The sequence below is a fragment of the Cetorhinus maximus genome, chromosome 17 (genome assembly GCF_964194155.1).
Source record: "Cetorhinus maximus chromosome 17, sCetMax3.hap1.1, whole genome shotgun sequence".
Classification (NCBI taxonomy): Eukaryota; Metazoa; Chordata; class Chondrichthyes; order Lamniformes; family Cetorhinidae; genus Cetorhinus; species Cetorhinus maximus.
The window spans coordinates 43559970-43578837 of record NC_135895.1 but is presented as its reverse complement, the minus strand read 5'-3'; the positions used below and the strand labels follow the sequence as shown (position 1 = coordinate 43578837).

At 38.9% G+C, this 18868-nt stretch overlaps 2 protein-coding genes across 4 annotated transcripts in view; one reads left to right on the top strand and one right to left on the bottom strand.

Annotated features, from left to right (window-relative positions):
* The window catches only part of zfyve9a (zinc finger, FYVE domain containing 9a), a 105071-nt gene extending 96156 nt beyond the window's left edge, over window positions 1-8915 (top strand). For all 3 annotated transcript variants that reach the window (XM_078561112.1, XM_078561113.1, XM_078561114.1), the window contains 4 exons: window positions 269-431; window positions 1100-1205; window positions 3695-3871; window positions 7510-8915. In XM_078561112.1, coding sequence (XP_078417238.1) covers window positions 269-431; window positions 1100-1205; window positions 3695-3871; window positions 7510-7671 — 608 coding nt within the window. In that variant the 3' untranslated portion in view covers window positions 7672-8915. The remainder of the gene's footprint in view (window positions 1-268; window positions 432-1099; window positions 1206-3694; window positions 3872-7509) is intronic.
* A 5987-nt stretch (window positions 8916-14902) lies between these two features.
* The window catches only part of cc2d1b (coiled-coil and C2 domain containing 1B), a 73681-nt gene continuing 69715 nt past the window's right edge, over window positions 14903-18868 (bottom strand). The window contains exon 25 of the mRNA XM_078561117.1: window positions 14903-15179. The gene's annotated coding sequence lies outside the window, so the exon portion shown is untranslated. The remainder of the gene's footprint in view (window positions 15180-18868) is intronic.

Here is an 18868-nt window from a genome sequence, read left to right as displayed (position 1 = left end):
ATTCTGCCCCAAGAACATTCTTTGAGATGGGATTAATAAATTTATACTCTTTCTAAAAACAAACACTTTTGTACTGTTCTGGAAAAATAATCTGGATGATTTCTTAACTGTCCAACACTTCCTATGGGTTGCAGTTTTACAACTGGATTGTGTTTTACATTTGGTAGAAAAACATGCAAATTTGTATGGTATTCAAAACATTGTTGAAGATCTGTGATTTTTTGAGCGCTTGGTGTAAACAAATGTTACTTTAATACCATATTTTCAGATGGCATGATGGTACAGATCTCAGCTGAAACAATGGATTCTCTGCGACAGGCACTACGAGAGATGAAAGATTTTACTATAACATGCGGCAAAATCGATGCAGAAGAACCACAGGAACATGTTCACATCCAGTGGACAGAAGATGACAAAAATATCAACAAGGGGTAAACATTTGGCTTTAAAATACTAGGCAGGAAGGGGAAACTAGAATAACTTAAAATTTACAATTTGTAAAGTAAAACTAGTAAAGCAACTTCTCAATATGAGAGTGATCAGGGATTTGTGTTTACTAGTTGGGCAGAATATCAATGACTGCAAAAGGAAATTAATGCTGAAGAGCTATAAACAAAGTTACCTCTTTTTTTAGTGTGTGGCAATTTATTTAAGTGCGTGGCCACGTATGAGTGATAATTTGAAGGTGTCAGCTTGTCTGTTGCCTGTGTGGGGACTTTGGGGATGCCACTCGGCTTAGAGGGAACATTGGCTGTAAACCTCATACCCTTCTCCCTGTATGAGTTTACTGCACATTTCTGGAAAGTATAGACAAAAGTCACTTTACAATGCTGTTCATAGGTAATGTTGTTTTAAACTGGCATGGAATCGGCTGTTTCGAATGCCATGTTGTATTTGAGTGTCACCTTTGTTTGGCTTTTGATCTAATTTGTAATTGCTATTCGTGTGCAGTTACTCAAGAGGGGAGAACAGACCTCTTAATAATCTAGAAAATCAGGTGCTTGTTTTCAAAATATGACAGGACTTCAGAATGTAGTTTTACAATAAAGGTGCTTGTGTTTCTGATTGTAATTTACTAAATTATCAATGCATTTGATAGTGTTGTCAGTCCAATTGATGGAAAATCCATGGATGAAATTGCAAGTGTGAAGATATTTCATGGGTCAGAATTCAAAACAAATGGCAAGGTCATCAGATGGACAGAGGTAACAAAAATATATTTAAGCACATTGTTTCTAGTCAGCATCATTGTTGTGCATTAATTTGATGGGCATCTAGGGATGGGCATCATCACCTTTTGCATCTTTTCTTTAGGGGAGGAAAGAGGGGCCACTGTCCTTCACTCTGTTTTGGTTCAACTAGTCAGCAACTTTTTCTTCTTTTATTTTTATTCGTTGTTTTATCCCCACCTTTTATCCTATTATCTTTTTTCCCACCACTGTCCCCTCCCCCTATCCCACCCCAAGGGCCACCTGTCACTTGTTCATGTTGTTCTTTCCAGAGTGCTTAACCTTGTCCTATTATCACATTCTTTCTTACCTTAATGTCACCATCAGCACCTCCTTTAGCCAGTACCATTAATACCCCTTTGTCTTTTTGTTCATGACATCTTTGTCAATCTCTCCTTTACCTCCACTTCTTGCTGGCCTTCTATCCAGCTTCACCTGCTCCATCCCCCCTTAAACAGTATAAATTTCATCACATTTTTACTTCTCTTTAGCTCTGAAGAAGTCATACAGACTCGAAGCGATAACTCTGTTTTTCTCTCCGCAGATGCTACTAGACCTGCTGAGTTTTTCCAGCATTTTCTGTTTTTGCTACAGTTCCCTGGATTTGTTCTGTGTGCATTGATGCACACTTATCTTACCTTATGAGTTTGTCTAATTTACCAATTATTTCCTTTCTTTGTATCTTAATGTCTTGATATTATTTTTGATCTCTTATTCAAATGTTATATCCACCTTGTTAGTCTCCCAGGGAAATATTGAGGCAAAGTAATTATTCAATATTTCTGCCATTTCATTGTCCTTACCCATGAGTTAAAGGATGCATAAAGTGCATCCTTTAGTGGTCCTGTCTCTATTTTAATTTACATGTGAATGAACCTGCTGTAGGTAAGTACTCCTGGGAGCTTTCCATCATGCCATAAAGGGAAGATTGATTCTTACATTTTCTTTTACCTGCCCTGAAGAGCTTGGAGACACTCTTGAATATAGGTAGCAGAGGCAGGATTTCAGACTTTGTGCTTCCTAGAAATGATGGTGGAAAGATTTTCCATTGTGGAGATTAGCATATGTGGTGATTTGGGGAGGGCGTATGGTTTCTTCTGTAGATGTTTAGAGTGCAAATTGCATGATCCTATTAAGTAAGTTGAATATTTTGTGCCATAAACTTTGTTTTGAAATAGTTTAGCTTGTGTGTCAAGGTTTGCCTAAAGTCCTTTGGTTTCAGTATTTACTGTGAAGAGAGGTGGTAGAGTTGCTAATGTACATAGTGATGTGTTCTACTGTCTCAACGTCATGAATTTCTGAGTTTGCTTTTGGTGTACGCATCAATAAGAAACTGTCCTGCCTGGATGCATATTGATTGGATACTCTACAGTGATGCTCACAAAAGCAGGGTATGTCGTACAGGATTTTGATCCATTTCCTGAATATTGAAACTCATTGCTACAGTGGTGTCTAAAATGTGTCTTTGTTCTTGTAAGTGGCACAGTCTCTGGATAAGGGGACAATCGTTTAGGACTGAGATGAGAATTTTTTTCACTCAGATGGTTGTGAATCCTTGGAACTCTCTACCCAGAGGGTTGTGGACGCACCATCATTGAATATATTAAAGGCTGAGATAGACAGATTTTTGGTGTCTCAGGGAATCCAGGGTCATGTGGAACTGGTGTGAAAGTGTTGAAGCCCAGGATCAACCATGATTGTATTGAATGGCGGAGCCGGCTTGACCAATGGCATGGTCTTCTCCTGCTCCTATTTCTTATGTTCCCTTGAAGTGTCATTGAAGGCATTCATCTCTAGAATATGATGGCAGGAGTTCCAGCATATGAAGAAGGGCTTTATGGAACTATGCAGTCAGTTGAAACATGCAGCTTTGCCAAACTACAGGTCTTTAAATGCCATTTGGATTTCACTAATTTGGTGTAGGGTAGTGCTTGCAATGACATCACAGTTGGGTGAGTTGCTGATAGGTATTTAATCTTCTTGAAGGGGAGTATCTTGCAATTTTATGTTGCTAATAATAAAACACACATCCTTTGTTCAAATACCTTCATAGCCTTGCCCCATTGCTATCTGTGTAACCTCCTCCAGCCCTCCCAAGATCTCTGTGAGCCTCCAGTTCTGGCCTCTTGCACATACAGATTTTTATTGCTACATCAATGACGGCTGTGCCTTCAGTTACCTTGGCACTAAGTGCCAGAATTTCCTTCCTAAACCTGTCTGGCACACACTCCCCCCTTAAGACACTCCTTAAAACCTACCATTTTTATTAAACTTTTGGTCACCTGGCATTATATCTCCTTATGCAGCTTGGTGTCAGAACGCTTCTTTGAAGCATCTTGTAATGTTTTACTCTGCTGAAGGCACTGCATAAATGCAGATTGTCACAGTTTATGAATTCCAGTCACACAATTGTTTATTGGTTTGTAAAAAGACATTAAACTCAAATAATCTTTTTCTGTTTTAAGGTGTTCTTCCTGCAGAGCGAGGACCAACCCAGTGGTCTAAGTGACCCAGCTGATCATAGCAAACTTACAGAGAATGTGGCCAAGGCATTTTGCTTAGCGCTGTGTCCCCATCTTAAGCTGCTGAAAGAAGATGGAAAGGCAAAACTGGGACTCCGCGTCACACTTGATTCAGACCAGGTACCTGAGACTAAATATTATATCCAAACAAAGTAAGCTTTAATTAATAATGTAGTCTTCACTTCCAAAAAAGCTAGAATGTTGATGTAGATCCATAAACTATAAATCTGCATAAAGCACTGTCCAAATTGTGATTAATGCTTCTGATCTTTTCATGATTAGAGTTTAGAGAGGGAAACAAATATGGCACTGAGTTTTGACTTCCCTCTCTTAGTAAGTTTAAATGAACCATGGAAAGTGGCAATGAAGTGGAGTTAGAAAATAGAAGAAAAATGGAAAGATGATGATGTGGAGAACCAGGAGTTGAGATTATGGAAAATAACTAAGGAAGCAGAGTTCAGTGCACTTATAGAATCAACTGCTATTTGGAGAAGTAAATCCAAACTTAGTTGAAGCATTTCAAAGAATTACTGCTGCCTGATACAACACTAAAAAGAGGGATTTAGATGCAGTATCAAGGCAGAAAGGAGATCAGACTGACCCCAAATGTCAAATTAAATGATGAAGTGGACTATAATATATATATATATATATCGAGTCTGCTTTGCCATTCAATGAGATCATGGCTGATCTGATAATCCTCAACTCCGCTTTCCTGCCTTTTCCCCATAACCCTTGATTCCCTTACTGATTAAAAATCTATCTCAGCCTTGAATATACTTAACCCAACCTTTACAGCCCTCTGCAGTAAAGAATTCCACAGATTGACAACCCTCTGAGAGAAGAAATTCCTCCTCATCTCTGTTTTAAATGGGCGTTCCCTTACTCTGAGATATGCTCTCTGGTCTTAAGACTCTCCACAAGGGGAAACAACCTCTCAGCATCTACCCTGTCAAGCCCCCTAAGAATCTTATGTTTCAATACTCCAATGAGTACAAGCCCAACCTACTCAACCTCTCCTCATAAGAAAATCCCTCCATACCTGGGATCAACCTAGTGAACCTTCTCTGGACTCCCTTAATGCCAGTATATCTTTCCTTAGATAAGGGGACCAAAAATGTTCACAGTATTCTGGGTGTGGTCTAACTAGTGCCTTGTATAGTTTTAGCAAGACTTACCTATTTTTATACTCCATTCCCTTTGAAATAAAGGCCAACATTCCATTTGCCATCCCTGTTACCTGTTGAACTTGTGTGTTAGCTTTTTGGGATTCATGCACAAGGATTCCTAAATCCCTCTGTGCTGCAATCTTCTGCAATCTTTCTCCATTTAAATAATATTCAGCTTCTCTGTTCTTCCTGCCAAAGTGCATAACCTCACATTTTTCCCACATTATATTCCATCTGAGAAATTTTTGCCCACTCACTTAACCTGTCTATATCCTTCTGTAGACTCCTTGTGACATCCTCACCACTTGCCTTCCCACCTATTTTTGTGTCATCTGCAAACTTGCCGATAGTCCATACACTTCCCTCATCTAAGTCATTAATATATATTGTAAATAATTGAGGCCCCAGTGGCACTTCTCAGTTTGCCATACTGAAAATGCCCTCCTTATCCCCAAATCTGTCTTCTATTAGTTAGCCAATCCTTTATCCATGCTAATATATTACCCCCTACACCATGGATTCTTATCTTATTTAGTAGCCTTATGTGTGGTACCTTATGGAACGCCTTTTGGAAATCCAAATATATTACATCTAATGGTTCCCTCTGATCTATCTTGCTTGTTACCTCCTCAAAGAATTCTAATAAATTTGTTAGGCATGATTTCCCCTTCATGAAGCCGTGCCGACTCTGCTTGATTAGAGTATGTATTTCTAAATGCTCTGCTATCACATCCTTTATAATAGACCCCAACATTTTCCCAATGACAGATGTTAAGCTAACTGGCCTATAGTTACCCGTTTTTTGTCTCCCCTCCCTTTGTGAATAAAGGTGTTACATTGGCTGTTCTCCAATCCTCTGGGACTTTTCCAGAATCTAAGGATTCTTGGAAGATTACTATCAGTGCATCCACTATCTCTGTAGCTACTTCCTTTAATATCCTAGGATGCAACCCATCAGGTCCGGGGACTTATCAGCCTTTAGCCCCATACGTTTCCCTAATATTTTTTCTCTAGTGATAGTCATTGTATTTATTTCCTTCCCCCTTTTGCCCCTTGATTATTTAATGTTTTTGGAATGCTATTTGTATCTTCTACCATGAAGACTGAAGCAAAGTATGTATTCAACTCCTCTGCCATTTCCTGGTTCCCCATTATTATTTCCCCAACTTCATTCTCTTAAGGGGCCTATGTTCGCTTTGGCCTCTCTCTTCCTTTTTATATATTTAAAGAAGCTCTTACTATCTGTTTTTATATTACTTGCTAGTTTACCCTCAACGTTTATTTTCTCCCTCTTTATTATTTTTTGGTCAGCTTTTGTTGGCTTTTAAAACTTTTCCAATCCTCTGACTTACCACTAATCTTTGCCACATTGTTTTTTCTTTCAATTTGAAACTGTCCTTAACTTCCTTGGTTAACCATGGTTGGTTTATCTCCTTCCTCACTGGGATATATCTTTGTTGAGAGGTCATGAGCTATTTTCTTAAACGTCTGCCATTGTTCATCAACCATCTTTTCTGCTAAACTGCTTTCCCAGTCCACTCCAGCCAACTCTGCCCTCATTCCATTGTAACTATCCTTATTTAAATTTAGCACAGTTGTTTCCGACCCAAGTTTCTCACACTCAAACTGAATGCTAAATTTTACCATATTATGGTCACTGTTTCCTAGGGGATCCTTTACTCTGAGATCATTTATTAAACTTGCCTTATTAACTAGATCCAAAATAGCATGATCCCTGGTTGGATTCACAACATATTGTTCTAGGAAACTGCCCCGAATACACATGAATTCTTGCTCATGTCTACCTCTGCCAATTTGATTTTCCCAGTCTACATGAAGATCAGAGTCACCCATGATTAATGCCTTTTTTACATGCCCTTATTATCTCCTGATTTATTCCTTGTTCCACAGTATAGCTGCTGTCAGGGTACCTATAGACTACTCCCACCAGTGTTGTCTTCTCCTTGTTATTTCTTACCTCCACCCGTGTGGATTCTACATCTTCCGATCCAAGATCCTTTCTTGCTAGCGTACTTATTCCATCTCGTACTAATAAAGCTACCCCACCACCTTTCCTTCCTGCCTGTCCTTTCGAAAAGCCACATACCCCTGAATATTTAGCTTTGATCTCTTTGTAACCATGTCTCCGTAATGTCTATAAGATTCATACCCATTACCCTTTATTTGTGCCGTTAATTCATTCATTTTGTTCCAAATACTACATGCATTTAAATAAAGGGCCATTAATGTTGCCGTTTTACCATTCTTTCCCCCCCCCCCACTTGACCCTATTTGCTGCTGTTTTTTTATGTTTGTACACGCTGTGCCCTCCTGTCACACTCTGGGTATCATTATTAGATGGTTTCAAAAACTTCTTACTTGTCTTATTCTGATTGCAATTATTAGATGTTCAAAAATTGTCAACTTTACACAATGTAATGTTACAGGTAAACTTGCGAGTATTTTTTTTAAATGTAGTGTATTGACCTTGTGCTCTTCTAATGGTGCTCATGACTAACTAGAATTGAATATTTTTTTTCATTTACAAAGTGTCCAATCTACTTTCATGGTCTTCATTTACTTATACAGGTTGGATATCAAGCTGGTAGTAATGGACAGCCCCTTCCTTCACAGTATGTGAATGACCTGGACAGTGCTTTGGTCCCCATAATCCATGGTGGAGCTTGTCAGCTGAGTGAAGGGTCAGTTGTGATGGAGCTCATCTTTTACATCTTGGAGAGCTTTTCTTAGAAACCTGAAAAAGTTTTTCCTTCTCACTGATGGTGTGCTTTGCTCCATGATTAAAAACATTTGCACTTTAAACTGTTGATATGATAATATTGAACTGGTGCTCCATTATTGCTGAATCTACTATGCACCATGGACCATTGTGGTTAATGTAACACAGGTCAGGGTACCTGTCTTTCAACTTTCCATAAAGGGTGGACTTGATCTTTGTTGGACTGATACTGTACTGAAGCATGAAAAATTGAATTTCTGCTACTAGTTTACATTGCCTGGATTGACAGCATATCATTCTTGAGGATTTTTAGACTGGTTTGCAAGTTGAAGTAAAATGAGAACACATCAGAGGTTATAGTGACACTACATCATATGAGGACGGTATAAGAGATGCATTGGTGACACCAATACTCACTGACCTCAATATCACTACTTTCCTTAAACAATCAGCAGTTAATCTATTTGGTTTGTATATAATGTATGTACGTCTGACGTTTTGAAGCACTTAACCTATGCCTTGTATGCCACATAATGGGAACATTGTGGTAATCTCTAGCCATGAAATAAAAGTAATGTATAGTCTAAAAGTAAAAGATCTTTTAATGACTTCCTCAGCCATACTGCATTTGGTATCAGCTGTATTAACTGTATTTGCTGGTGCATGAGCACCTCAGGTAATAACTGTTCAAATAAACAGGGATTAGTGTTTAAAGCCTCCATGGAAGGAAACTGCTTCTATTATGGACAGTCACCCAAGTACAGAAAAGTATCCTTGGTGCTGGCATGAAGCAGAATCTTGGGCAAATGAATTCCTGTAAGTAAATGTAAAATGTGGTTATTTAAAAGCCAAATACTCTGTATATTTGTTTTCTTGCATTTAGAAACATCTGCAATTCAAGAATAGTTAATATAAAGGAAATAAATGTTTCCTTTATTTAAAAAGAATTGTAGCATTGGCTTAAGAATTAGCAAGTAGCTGTTATCTCTTAGTCTAGCCTATTTCCTTCAACTGTATATTACTGTTTGAATGGAAATGTGGTTTTACCTTGCATATAAGAGACAAATATACAGAATCATTGTACATTTAGATGAAATGCTGTTCCATTTCCTTGTTTTTCTATTGGCAGTAGTCAAATGTGCACTTTAGAAACTGATTACAAATAAATGGTTTCCTAATAAAACCTTATTGAATAGTATAATAAGTATTTATCACGTTAAATACACAACAGCAATAAAAATTATTCTTGCATAAATTTGTGACTTTTTTATGTTAACAGTATTCTGTAAAGACTTGGAGTTACTGTTAGTTTTGCAACAGTGCAATGATTTGAGGGAAAAATCCTTATGCCAATAATTAACTTTTAAGAGGTTCCTTACCAAATCAAACTCCACAAAATAGGAATTCCTGTTATTTCAATGGGTAGAGGAAATAACTAACAATATTCTCTTTAAGCAGGGCTTATCATGTTACTATTGTTATGATCTCTGTAAAGGCTGTAACTTCTTTTGAAGTAGACAAAAATCTGAAATCCCAGTTATTTACTAGAACAATAAAACCACAGGATTCTACTGTTTAAAACAATTTTTACTATATAAAAGTCAACAAAGCAAACACTAAATACTATACCACAAACATCCAGAATTAACATGTTAACAGGTAAAGTGTGATCAAATATAAACTATGACTTGGGCACTAAGTAGCAGATATAACTAAGATGGATCTTATTGGCTCAGCCATCCACCCAGATTTTGGTGATCATACTTTCAACCTCTGTCTTTATGATGAATTTCAGCTCCTCTCCCTCTAGGAACTAGTCTGATCCTCAGCAGCACACAACCAATCCGAGTACCACGGCAAGGTCTTCACCAAAAATGGCACATGTCTGCAGAACCTGCTCAACTCGGTCTGGATGGGGTAGATCCACCAATGTTATCTTCAATTAACAGAAACAGCTACAGTAACTATATCTTTCCTTATTCTTAGCTTCTGGATTTGGACCCAGTCTTCATCAGCTTGCTTGTGCTGCACCAATGGACTGTTGTCCCCCATGTGCCACTGCCCGGTACATTCGCTATGGTATCGCAATCAGAGCTGACTAATCAGCACCTATATTCTCATGCAGTATAAATTGTTGTTCTCTTTGAAATTTAGCATTCTTGCATCTGTCCTGATGAGTGCAAGACGTAAAGCTTCAACAACGCCCCCAGCAATACTCGTGTTCTGTATTGTCAAGGAATTACTCATGTGATTTGTTTCTTACCCCGAAGGGCATCAACCATACTATACCTAACATCTTGATGATAGAATTTTCTTAGATTAATCTGTTTGTTTTCTACAAATAATGTGTGCGTATTATTTATAGTTATGGGAATGGAAAAAGTAAACCCCAAAGATGAGTAGTAAGAGTAGGTCAGGGGAAATGATTCAATGTAAGGCTTTTAGAAAATTCTCATTACACAATGTTCCATACGTTACCAATATTTTGTGATTTAATTGCTGAGGTAACAGGTTGATGAGGCTAATGTTGATTTGGTACATATTGACTTCCAGAAGGCATTTGATAAAGTGCCACACAAACAGACTTATGGGCAAACTTATCGCTCATGGAATAAAAGGGACAGTAGTGACATAAATAAAAAATTGGCTGAGTGACACGAAACAGTAGTGATTAATGGATGTTTTCACACTGAAGGAAGGTTTACAGTGGAGTTCCCCAGGCTTTGGTGTTGGGACCCTTGCTCTTCCTCATACAGATAACTGAGACCATGGTGTACAGGGCACAATTTTAACATTTACAGATGGTACAAAACTTGGAAGCACTGTGAACTGCAAGGAGGATAGTGTAGAACTTCAAAAGGACACGGTCAGGTTGTTGGAACGGGCAGACAAGTGGTAGATGAATTTAATGCTGAGACGTGTGAAGCGATGCATTTTGGTGAGAAGAATGCAAAGAGACAATATAAAATAAGGGGTGCCGAGGGACCTGGGTGTATTTGTGCAGTGAGTAGTTAAGATCTGGAATGCACTGCCGAAAGTGTGGTGGAGACAGGTTCAATCTAAGCGTTCAAGAGGAAATTGGATTGTTATCTGAAAAGGAAGACTGTGCAGGGTTTGTTTATAATCCGATTTATTATGCATGCATAAGAAAAGCCATGCCAATTATAAAAGGCATATTCTCAGCTATTAATCTTAATTTACTGTACCAACCTGCTACCTGCCTATCATTTAAGTCCTTAAAACAGTGACACGCCTTAGTTCTGTGCCCATCTGTCCACATCTTCTCAGTGCTAAATGTCCTACCCAAAGATATAAACACTATCCTGTATGCATGAGAGATTATGTTCAATAGTTCATCTTTTGCCAACATCTAGTTTTGTAAGACTGCTGTTAGATGGGTTTCATTCTTACCTATCTGACTGTAGGCAGTGCATCTCCCCCAATGGCTTCTTTTTCCTTCCCAATTACTTGCAGAGCCCCCAAAATCTATCCTTAATCCTCTCTTCCTCATCCACCACTTAGGTGTATCTGCAGGGTTGGATGAGCTTCCAGCTTTTTAAATCTGCAGAATTACCCGTGGTGCCTGTTATGACGTCGTGGATCAAATCCACGAGGGAAACTTGATGACGCGGTCACAACTTTATTTCGAGATGTGTGCCCTGAATTCAGAAGTAATAAAAGTACCATGACTTGAGGTTTTTAGAAAACTAAATTAAATATTTATTAACAAAAAAGATTTCAAGCATATAGTAGTAATCTGTAGACTTTGTATTATAACTCCTAAAACCCCTAATTAATCTGGCTCCCAGTTACACCTTCGTTAAGGCAACAGTAAAAACAAAGATTTAAACAGACCTAGGCAAAGGAACATGATACTTTGAACGTCACTGTGCAGGGTGAGTTTTCTCAGCTTCGGTTCCTGTAGAAAGCAACTTGATGCACAGGCTGGAGGCTTTTCACACTTGTATAAAGGAGATGAGGCGGTGTCAGAGGAGAAGGAATGCTGAGATCTAACATGTTTCTCCCTTTTTAATGCAAATTCCATTGTTCCGATATGTCTTTGGAAATTTATGAAAAGATTTATGAGAAAGATAGTGTTATATTATCAGTAACCTTCTAGCTAGGAGTAACATTCTACTATCTCTTTGAAATTCAAACTATCCCAATTTATCTAAAAATGCAAATTTTCCTCACAGCTCATGTATTTAGCATTTCAAACCTAGCTTCTTTTTGATAACAGCCTCCCGACCAGCTATCTCCAATTCTATTAAATCCCACACATACACAGAGAAACTATCCAAACTCCACTATTAACCTACCTTTACAATAGAGAATTATTATATTTTCATGACAGTCCTACTTCAGTCCCTTTGTTTCTGAAACCCATAAATTCAATATTCCAAACAATCTTTTCCTTTGACTCCAGCCCTATGTAAATCCCATTGTCCTACCACTGGCAACAAAGTTTACAGCTACATAATCCCCACTAATGGTAAGATTGTTTAGGATCTTGCTGGGTTAATGGACTTCATCCTTAAGTTCCTCAATTTCAGCAATCATTTGTTTAAAATAATCACAATTGTTACAGCACAGAAGGCCATTCAGCATTGTCTGTAATAGCTCTCACAAGTAGTGATTTAACTAGTGCCGCTCTGAAAATGGGAGAGTTCTTAGTTAAAATAGTAATTGATTTGAAAACAGTTGAAAGCACAAGTCAGGAGTGTGATGGAATACTTGGCCTGGAAGAATGAAGGTCCAACACTCGAGCAGCTTGTGACACCACCCAGGACAAAGCAGCCTGCTTGATTAACAGCCCATCCACCGCTGACACATAGTGGCAGTAGCGCGTACCATACAAAAGATACACTGCAGCAACTCACCAAGAGTCCTTTGACAGTGTTACGACCAGGTGAGGAGGAATGAGCTGGCTTCCCTTTTATTCAACCCCTCGGTTGCCAGCAACAAAGGTTTGATTAAAATTCTTTGTGTGAATACCTTTTCCCAATCCAAATATATTTACTTTTTAATCCAACCAGGTTCTGTTGAGTCAAAGAGTAAGTTTTAGTTTTAACTTTCATATTTGACTAAAATATGAGTCCAAATATGAATATGTCATTGGCTTGTTTGAGCCGTTAAGTTAGATGATTCTGGTAGAATGCTGTTCTTGTTGGTTTTGCAGTCTGTTGGAGATACTTGAGGTGACCTACTTGTCTCTGCAGGGGTGACTGAGGAGGCTGTCCTGTTTCTTCCTGCTCGTTGTCTGTCTCTGCAGAGGTGAATTAGTTTGGTGTTTCTTATTGCTTCACTCTCAAAACACTGGTCTTCAGCCAGTTTTAACTCATTTTCCTTGTGTATTTCCAGGAGGGGGAAATAGGCAGTCCATATTGCTTTTGCTCAATCTTTTTAACATATTCCAAGATATAGATCGACAGGAGATGGGTTTTTGGATGCCTGATGAGATATAACTGGCTGGGAAAAGAGTTTCCATTGTCTGCACAAATATAGCAGATTGAAGTCCAGCCTTTTGCATTTTCCATGCCTTCATTTCAAGTGTCTCTGTTTGAAGTGGGCTTTGACACATCTTTAGGTGTGAAATTCCATGTTCTCTCAGAAGAGGTATGTCAGATTAAGCCACATAAGAATTTTCCAGAAAGTGGGTCACTTTACAGTATCAGCCATTTGTTGATTAGGGTCTTGTATACAGTTCTTTTCACCTTCCAAACTCTACCACCTAGAACAAGGACAGCAAATAGGAACACCGCCACCTGCAGGTTCTCCTCCAAGCCATGAGGAAAGGTTGGACAGGCTAGGCTTGTATCTGCCAGAGTTTAGAAGAGTGAGAGGTCTTGACAGGGTATTTCCTCTTGTGGGAGAATCTAGAACTAGGGGTCACCCATTAAAGACAGAATTTTTTTCTTGCAGAGGGTTGAGAGACTTTACCTCAATTGCCTTTTGAGGAAGACAATTCCAGATTCTTGATAAGCAAGGGGGTGAAAGGTTATCAGGGGTAAGTAGGAATGTAGAGTTGAGGTTAAGATTAGATCAGCCGCTATGATCTTATTGAATGGCGGAGCAGGCTCAAGAGGCTGAGTGGCCAACTGCTCCTAATTTGTATGTTAAGCCACACGCCATCCTGACTTGGATCTATATCGCTGTTCCTTCACTTATTGCCGGGCCAAAATCCTGGAACTTCCTAACAGCACTGTCCAAGAACCTGCACCAGATGGACTGCAGTGGTTCAAGGTGGGTGGCTCACTGCCACCTTCAAGTGGTAATTAAGGATGGGCAACAAATGTTGACCTTGCCAGCAACACCCACATGTCACAAAAAAAAATCCACATCATGTATTCAGAAACAAGAAAGTTTGGAAAAAGTGAGCTTGCATCAGCTAAGCTCAGTTCAGCAGAAACTTTTAACAAAAGAATGACGTCCACTTATAGCGAATAAAGTATTTTTAAAGTAATGTAGGGAAATGAAATACCTAGTTTGCACACAGTAAAGAAATGAGAAAGTAGAAGGGCCTTAAACATCTTATCCTATAGATGACACCTCTGACACAACAACACTGTGTTGCACTGGAATGTCAGCAGAGATTGCACGCTCAAGTTTCTAAAGTGGGTCCTTAAAGCTATGGATAGATTGAGATTATCAATTTGAACCACAATCATTAGCACTGGAACAGCCTTTTGATGTTTTTTTTTCAATTTATTCATTTATGGGACGTGGGTGTCATTGGTTCTTCCTACCAAAGTGGACAAGTTCACATTTTCCCAAATTGCATCTGTCAAATTTCTGCCCACTTGCCCCTCTATTCCTTTGCAGATGTTCTCCTACATAGCTTTGTCTCATCAGGAAATTTAGCAACCATACACCAAGTTGCAGTATAACTGCACACTTAAATCAGTTATCACTACTTAACTGGCCATATAGATAATTATTAGAGCAACGTTAAAATTTCACTCATTGGTGACAGTTTTGCATAGCTAACAGCAGGTAAAGGAAAAAGATGATCTGAGAAAGTGTGCATGCAAACAAAGTCTAGGGCAGGTTTTTGCAACCACCTCTTACAACTCAAAAATATCTATTTTGGCTTCAGGTTTAGGAACTTTAACATTGTCAGCATTTGATTTTCAGCCCAGTTTACAACTCAAAACACACCACTTCTAAAGAGCATAACACACACAGCCTCTTGACCTCTGGGAAGCTTTCCAAATCTAAGTATTAAAATACAACAAGCTTATGTAACTGGTAAGATAATCTTTAATGAGTTTAAATATAGCAAGTTTACTTATAATTTGTTTTATAATCATGGTTTTTTCTACATTACCTTTAAAGAAACAGGGCAAAGCAAAGTAGTTTGTAGCAGAATCTGCTGATTTGCAATAAAGACATACAGCTTTAAATACACTTTCACATCTTTGGCATTGTATATATAGCATTCCCAATAGCAGCAATTCCTTCTAGAACTGTTCTTTACTGTAGCAGTCACAAAAGAGGTGCATAGATTTTATCATTTGACCTACAAAAAAGAAAAATTCAATGTATTACTGCTTTTGTTGTTAAATCAGTTTTGCCTTCCATTTTTTTGTTACGTATGACGCTGCAACAGCGTTAACTAGAATGCCTGCCAAAATATGTCATAAAACCTCAAGAATCTCACAAACTAGAAAGCAAAGTGTGTTTAAAGAGTCACAATCTAGCATAACAATACAGTAAATTTTCCAAGCAATCAATGGACTCATTCTTGTTTTAGGTACAGAAGTCAGGTTTTCAATGCATACATGCAGGAGAAAAGAAGATAGTGCAACACAAATATGTTTATCTTGTCGGATGTTTTCTAAGAGTTTAGTCATTATGACTTATTGGCTTCAAGAAATAGAACTGTTCTAATGGCTCACGCAGTCTTCTCTGAACTTTACAAACCATGGAGTCCCAGAATTGATTTCCAGCCTGTCTTGAGTTAATCAAATTCAGTCAGAAATGATGCAGAGCTGCTACAATTGGTTGGAGTATTATATTAGAAAAACAAGGACAGAATAAATAAATTCACGGAGCTGAATTCTTTCTCCTGATCATTACACGACTATCTCTAGTGGATGGTGGGCAAACACAATCAAGCTTGCCACGATGTCCTCCATAATTAAGTCCAGCATTTGTTGCTCATCTCTAATTGTCCTCAAAATGAGTGGTTTGCTAGGCCATTTCAGAGGGTAGTTGAGAGTCAACCATATTGCTGTGGTCTGGAGTCCAGAGAAGGATGGCTATTTCCTTCTCTAAAGGACATTAGTGAACCAGATGGGTTTTTACAACAATCGATGATAGTTTCATAGTCACCACTACTGAGACTAGCTTTCTATTCCAAATTTATTAATTGAATTTAAATTCCATCTGCTGCCATAGTGGGATTCAAACCCATGTCTCCAGGGCATTAGCCTGGCCTTTTGGATTACTAGTTTAGTGACATTACCATTAAGCCACCATCTCCTCCTAAGTATGCAGTTATTAATGTGCAAATCGACCAGCACTTTCACATGACTAAGTGATGTACAATGATTTGCAAATCACGAACTTGCTGGCTGATTTATGCTGCTCCGCTGCTCAGTTCACAAATATTGCAAACTGCCTCTGGCTTCCTGTTATTTTTAAGGACAGTGCTGAATTTGCACATAATCACGTATCAAACTCGTCACAGTGAGTTAACGGCTGGTAACTAACAGCCAGTGTTTTTTTTTAAACAATATGATCATCATTAATGCAATGCCAATCAATCTCTTTAGTCCAAAAATGAACAATGCAAGTCTTGCATTCCTTCAGGTTGTAAATTGTTCTTGGGAGATGTTAAAATGTCAAATTTAAAAATAATTCCTTTTGATTTCCCCATCCCTCCCCCTCACACAATGCAATCTTTCTTACCCTATTTCTCTCTGCATCTGATACATGTCCAATTCACCCTCCTTCTCAAGGAGATAGACTATTGGGGTCTTGCCATTCACTGAGGCCCAAGATGCCCTATTGCCCTCTCCATCATTACTAGATCTTACTACCGTCAAGTTACTGTGGGGAAAAAATATTTGAGCTCAACTGTACAGAATAAAATCTAACTAACAGGATATGTCACAAGCTGCAAAGCTCCTGCCAAATCTTTCCAAAGTTGAACAGGGCTCTCTAAACAAACCACATCCAGGTCATGTATGATCGTGGGTGCACTGGTTGTAATCTTCCGAAATCCCAGCAGATTGGAAAAGCCCAAATACAACATCTCTGTTCAAGGAGGAAACTATGGTCCAGTTAGTCTAACGTTTGTCATTTGCAAAATGCTAGAATCCATTATTAAAGAGGTGTTGGCAGAATATTTAGAAAATCATAATACAATCAGGTAGAGTCAACATGGTTTTAGGAAATCATGTTTGATAAATTTATGAGTTCTTTGAGGATGTAACAAGCAGAGTGGATGGTGTGGGGGGGAAACCAGTAAATGTTGTGTATTTGGATTTCCAAAAGGGATTTGATAAGGTGCCACATAAAAGGTTACTACACAAGATAAGAGTTCATGGTGTTAGCGATGATTTATTAGCATGGATAGTGGACTGGCTAATTAACAGGAAACAGAGTTGGGATAAATGGGTCATTTTCAGGATGGCAAACTGTTATCAGTGGAGTGCTGGAGCCTCAACTACATTCAATCTATATTAATGACTTGGATGAAGGAACCAACTATATCGTAGCCAAATTTACCAGTGATAAAAAAGATAGGTAGGAAAGCAAGGTGATAGTTTTGGGGAAGAAAACAGTTAGAAACATAGAAACCAGGAGCAGGCCATTCAGTCCTTCAAGCCTGCTCCTGCTTTTTCCCCATACCCTTTGATCCCTTTCGCCGCAAGGGCTATATCTAACTCCTCCTTGAAAGCTTACAATGTTTTAGTCTCAACTATTTGAAGAAATTTCTCCTCATCTCAGTCCTAAATGGTCTACCCCATATCCTCACACTGACCCCTGGTTCTGGACTCCCCCACCATTGGGAACATCCTTCCTCAGATAAGGAGACCAAAACTGCACACAATATTCCAGGTGTGGCCTCACCAAGGCCCTGTACAATTGCAGCAAGACATCCCTGTTCCTGCACTCAAATCCTCTGGCTATTAAGGCCAACATACCATTTGCCTACTTCACTGTCTGCTGCACCTGCATGCTTACCTTCAGCGACTGGTGTTTGAGGACACCCAGGTCTCGTTGCACATTTCCCTCTCTCAATTTATAGCCATTCAGATAACCTCACATTTATCCACATTATACTGCATCTGCCATGCATTTGCCCACTCACTCAGCTTGTCCAAATCACAGTGAAGCATCTCTGCATCCTCTCAGCTCACCCTCCCACCCAGCTTTGTGCATCTGCAGATTTGGAGATATTACATTTAATTCCCTCATCTAAATCATTAATATATATTGTGAATAATTGGGGTCCCAGCACCGATGCCTGTGGTACCCCACTAGTCACTGCCTGCCATTCGGAAAAAGACCCGTTTATTCCTACTCTTTATTTCCTGTCTGCCAACCAGTTTTCTATCCATCTCAATACACTATCCCCAATCCCATGTGCTTTAATTTTACACGCCAATCTCTTATGTGGGACTTTGTCGAAAGCCTTCTGAAAGTCCAAATAAACCACGTCCACTGGCTCCCCTTCATCAACTCTACTAGTTACATCCTCGAAAAATTCCAGTAGATTTGTGAAGCATGATTTCCCTTTCATAAATCCATGCTGACTCTGTCCAATTCTGCCACTCTGTTCTACGTGCTCAGCTATTAAATCTTTTATAATGGACTCTAGAATTTTCCCCAGGCTGACTGGTCTATAATTCCCTGTTTTCCCTCTGCCTCCCCTTTTAAATAGTGGTGTTACATTAGCTACCCTCCAATCTGTAGGAACTGTTCCAGAGTCTATAGAATCTCGGAAGATGACCACTAATGCATCCACTATTTCTAGGGCCACTTTCTTAAGTACTCTGGTATGTAGATTATCAGGCCCTGGGGATTTATCAACCTTCAATCCCATCAATTTCCCTAACACCATTAAATGAGTTCAATTAGTAGTTAACAACCTAAGTACCCGTTTAGTTGTATAAGAAAGATAACAGGTGAGACAAGTTTTGTCTGTGGAGAGTTTTATGACCAGTAATAAAACTCTGAAGGAGTCTGTCTTGGTTT